Source organism: Schistocerca serialis, chromosome 3, assembly GCF_023864345.2.
Source record: "Schistocerca serialis cubense isolate TAMUIC-IGC-003099 chromosome 3, iqSchSeri2.2, whole genome shotgun sequence".
In the NCBI taxonomy this organism is placed as follows: domain Eukaryota; kingdom Metazoa; phylum Arthropoda; class Insecta; order Orthoptera; family Acrididae; genus Schistocerca; species Schistocerca serialis.
Window position 1 is genome coordinate 994,476,700 of NC_064640.1, and position 4,535 is coordinate 994,481,234.

A 4,535-nucleotide genomic window follows, 5' to 3' on the forward strand; every position below is an offset into this window, starting at 1 on the left:
GAAGATTCCAGTGAGGTATCCTCGGCTAAGGGTCGACATATGAAACTTCCCCTTTGAACAATTATACAAGACTGTGCTTAAACTGACACACAATATTTTGTTAGCGCAACGCAATCTGACTTTCAAAATTCCCTACAAAAGAATGGCCCTGACTAACATTAAACTATACCTTTCACAAATCACTTACCTCACAAAAATCTTCGCTGCTCAAGCTACTGCAATACAGCGAGCGCCACTACTGCCAGCTAAATAAAAGATTCAAACTATGGAAGGCACTAACTACTGATAGGGATAGTTAGCAAATGAAAGATATTAATAGAGAACGAACAATGTATTTACCTTGATATCATCACAAGTCATAATATATATATCAGTTCATGACAAATTACAAACCGCCATCTCTCTCCCCACATCCACCACTGCTGGCGGCTCACCTCCAACTGCGCAACGCTACGCGCTGTTCACAGCCAGCTGCCTGACACTACAATGGCGAGTATTACAACAATGCAAAGCAGCCACAGACTGCACACAGCACAGCCAGTGATTTTCATATTGAGCACTACGTAACGTTGCCAATAAGAAAACATAAACAGCCTACTTACATAGAGAAAACATAAACAGCCTACTTACAACGTATCATGGAGATCCACTCCTCCCATGTGCATATTATACTTCAGCACAATGTGGGATGTGGAACGTCTATATACGATCTGTTTTTTTTACTCCAACATGCCACATTTTCAACAGGTTCCTTGCCTTTATAAGTAGAAATCAAGTGGATAGCTTTATTGTCATACCATTTCAAAATTATAATTTTGTTTTTTTCATCTACACGGTAATCACAGGTTTCTCTGCCTTCTTTTTTCATCTCTGCATCACTTTTCAGACGGCATCCACCCAATACGTTTTTTTTCTGATGGCTCCCACATCATATATTCATTCATTTCTAAGCTTTACTGCTAGGTTGAAGGGAGTGGGCCAGTTGTCCATAAAGAGTTTGAAATTGGCATGCCTAGGCAAGTTCTCAATCAGCCGAATCACTGCATTTCCACTCATTCCTAACTCAGGATTACTTGCAGTGTTTGTCGCCTTCGCAACATACACTTCAAAATCGTAAATGTAGCCATTTACACCAGCTTGAGCAAATACTTTTATGCCCGATTTGAGTGGCTGTGATTTTATATACTGGCGCAGAGAAGTATGTGATTTTAGTGGAATAATAAGTTCATCAATACTGTCATATTCTTCAGCTTTGGTCTTTAGAAAATTGTTCTTTAGTTGATCTAAAAATGGCCTGACCTTGAACAGTTTGTCATGATGAGGGTCATCCCTGGGTAACATATTTGCATTGTCATTCACATGAAAATACCTCCTCAACTTGTAAAATCGACAGAGTTGCATCACGTCAGCTATCTGACTATGGCTTGTCTCATTTGCCCGATACATCTTGTAACTCGGCTCACTCACAATACCACTTAGTAAATGAATGCCAATGAACTGTCTTATTTCATTGGCACTAGTGTTTATACTTGGTCCTAAAACTTGAGTAGAGTATAGATTTGTCTGCGCTACTAAATTGTCAATTATGGTCTCATCAATAAAACTTTCAAAATATTGGAGGGGAGAACGTTCTTCACTTGGTGGATCCAAAAACTGCACAGCACACTGAACATCCATAGCCTGCAGATCCACGTATAGCCCAGACAGTTCGAATTTCCTGCTCCTCAAGTTTTAAGCTGTACAGATAGGGGAGTTTCATCATCAGTAAGAGCTTCTTCCAAACTGTCCAGTTCAGGTGCTGTCTGTAGAGGCAATACTTGCTGTACTGATGGATCATAGTCACTTTCATCATCCGAAACAATTTCGTCATCCGATATTTCAGAGTCACCGCCATGCAGAAGAAGAAGAAGAATTTCATCATCCCGTAGAGCTTCATGTTTTCCACGCTTTACCTATAAAAAAAATATGATGTAAGAATGAAAACTACGAAATAATATAAAAGAACAAACACAATTCATTCTTATGATGCAAATTCATTTTTGCTTACCTAATACATACTAATGCATCAAAGACTCCAAATGGCATCATTAGAAATCACACAATAATTACTCAAAAAAATGTATACATAACTGTATTGTAAACTTACCGTATTTCTTTCCCTTGCCCTTGAGGAATTAGGTAAAGTTGGTTTCATATCCAAGAATTTCAGTATACACAGAATAAAACTAAACACGACAGTTATTGTTCGCTCACAAATGCAGTAGTACAACTCACGACACTTCTCTGATCTGCACTTCAAACAAACGGCGAGTCACGAAAGGAAACGCCACTGTGATCTGTTGGCCAAACTTGGAACTACGTGAAGCGATGCCTAACGGTATCATTGAAGCATTGGGAAGCTCAAAAAAACCAGGAATACTTAATGATGTCATTTGGAATCGCAGACGCAGGGAGGGTTAAGGCCGGTTCCCACTAGAGCGCGGCAGCGCGTCGTGCGGCAACGGCAGCGGCAAGCGTTTTCCGCTTTGACGCGGAGGCTCGCGGAATTGGCGTTCCCATCTCGAAGCGGCAGACGCTAGCGGTAGCCAACGACGGACAGCCACTGAGGTACGGAGAGGGACCCACTGAAACGCCCGGTGCGTTTGATTAACTATATCTTACACCTACATGAAGGAAAGACGAAGTTGGGTGAAGACATACGAATTTTTCATTTTCTGTACAACGTACTGTTTCACATATTTCATTATTCATGTTTTCTCATTTCACCATAAACAGATTTCATGACTACCGTTCATGATTGTTCACTATCTCCTAACACATTGAAACAGTGTACGACAAAAGAGATCATTCAGATACAAAAATTTAAAATCTGATACGGTAGCAGGTACAGGAAAACACTAAGAACACAAAGGCTTGGTGGAAGGGATGAAAGTGGAAGCCACTGATAGAATTTCGCACAGAGTATAATGTAATCATCGCCAGCACCTTGCTTAAGAATCATGAAAGAATAATACATATTTGGAACAAAGTTTTCGAAACCAGATTTTAAATTATAAGACATTTACTGGTGCAGGCGCAAACATAAAATACTTTATTGGTTACGAGCTGCAGTTTACAACTAAAGAGACAGTAAACGGTAACAAATTAAGGAAATGGAACTTGAATACGTCAAGACCTACAGTTTTTCGATAATCTTAAAGTTACCATAATGCAACGACAGACTGAAACAGGGAAAGGAATCCGCTAGAATACGAATGGATATCTCTGAGAGAAAAAAATGGTTCAAATGGCTCTGAGCACTATGGGACTTAATTTCTGAGGTCGTCAGTCCCCTAGAACTTAGAACTACCTAAACCTAACTATCCTAAGGACATCACACATATCCATACCCGAGGCAGGATTCGAACCTGCGACCGTAGCGGTCGCGCGGTTCCGGACTGAAGCGCCTAAAACCACTTGGCCATCGCGGCCGGCCCTTTGAGAGAAGTGGTGTATACAGCAGAGTATGTGAACGGGAAGTAGAAATCGTTAAATAAAACGTGATACATTAAATTTGACAAGAGGGAAAAATATAAAAATGCAGCAAATAAAGTAGGCCATGGGAAATATCTAAACATGAAGTTGTCAGAAAGTCCAAAATTGCAACGCGATTTTGCCACTTGGAAAACATAGGGGAATGAAAATGAGAAAGAACAAAGAAAACTTTGCTCAAAGGAGAAGCAACTGTCAAGAACTCATTTGGCAAGCCAGAATTTAGCAAATAAGAGAAGGCTAGAAAGTGGAAGGAATATGTAGAGAGGAGAAGGGGAGGGGTTGTACAAACTAACATAAGCACAATGTTAGATTCCTGTGAGATGTCTGAACACACAAGGCAATACTGATCCTACCACTTAGCTAAGTAGACACACTGAAGAACTGCGAAACTGTGTTTATAGCATTTGCTTGTTTAGAGAAAGGTTTTGACAATCTTAATTAAAACATTCTTTTAAGCTCTAGAGATGTCACAGATAAAACACAGGGCCACAAGATTATCTACAACTTGTACAGAAACCAAACTGCATTTCTAAGACATAAATGACTTGAAAGGGAAGCAGTAATTGAGAAGGCAGAAGTAGAGAGGATATAAAATGAAGACTGTGATTAGCAAGAAAAGCGTTCTGAAAAAGAAAATTTGTTCACATCGAATATAAATTCTAATGATTGGGTACTATTTTACAAAGGTATTTGTGTGGAGTGCTGTATTTGTGAGGAGTGCAGCCTTGTATGTAAGTGAAACGTGGGCGATGAACAGTTCTTCTGTCAAGAAGACAATGGACGCTTTCAAACCGTGGTGATCAATAAGAATGCTGAAGATTAGATATGAGGATCGTGTAACTAAAGAAGAGGTACGGAATTAAATAGAGGAGGAAGAGGAAATTACGGAAGAACTTTGACTACAAGAGGGCTAAATTGACAGAACATATTATGAGGCGTCAAAGAGTGAGGACAAAGGGGCTGGGTGATATATTCTGATAATAATCATCTGTTGAAATGCT

General features: G+C 39.8%; 1 protein-coding gene across 1 annotated transcript; it reads right to left on the reverse strand.

Moving 5' to 3' along the window:
* Window positions 1-936: 936 nt before the first annotated feature.
* Window positions 937-1,677, reverse strand: LOC126471358 (piggyBac transposable element-derived protein 2-like). Its single transcript, XM_050099479.1, has one exon. It carries the CDS (start codon window positions 1,675-1,677, stop codon window positions 937-939), a length of 741 nt encoding a protein of 246 aa, XP_049955436.1.
* Between the last annotated feature and the right edge of the window lie 2,858 nt (window positions 1,678-4,535).

Excerpts from the sequence above, each read along its gene's own strand:
- LOC126471358 (XM_050099479.1), bottom strand. The coding sequence starts at position 1,677 with ATGGATGTTCAGTGTGCTGTGCAGTTTTTGGATCCACCAAGTGAAGAA.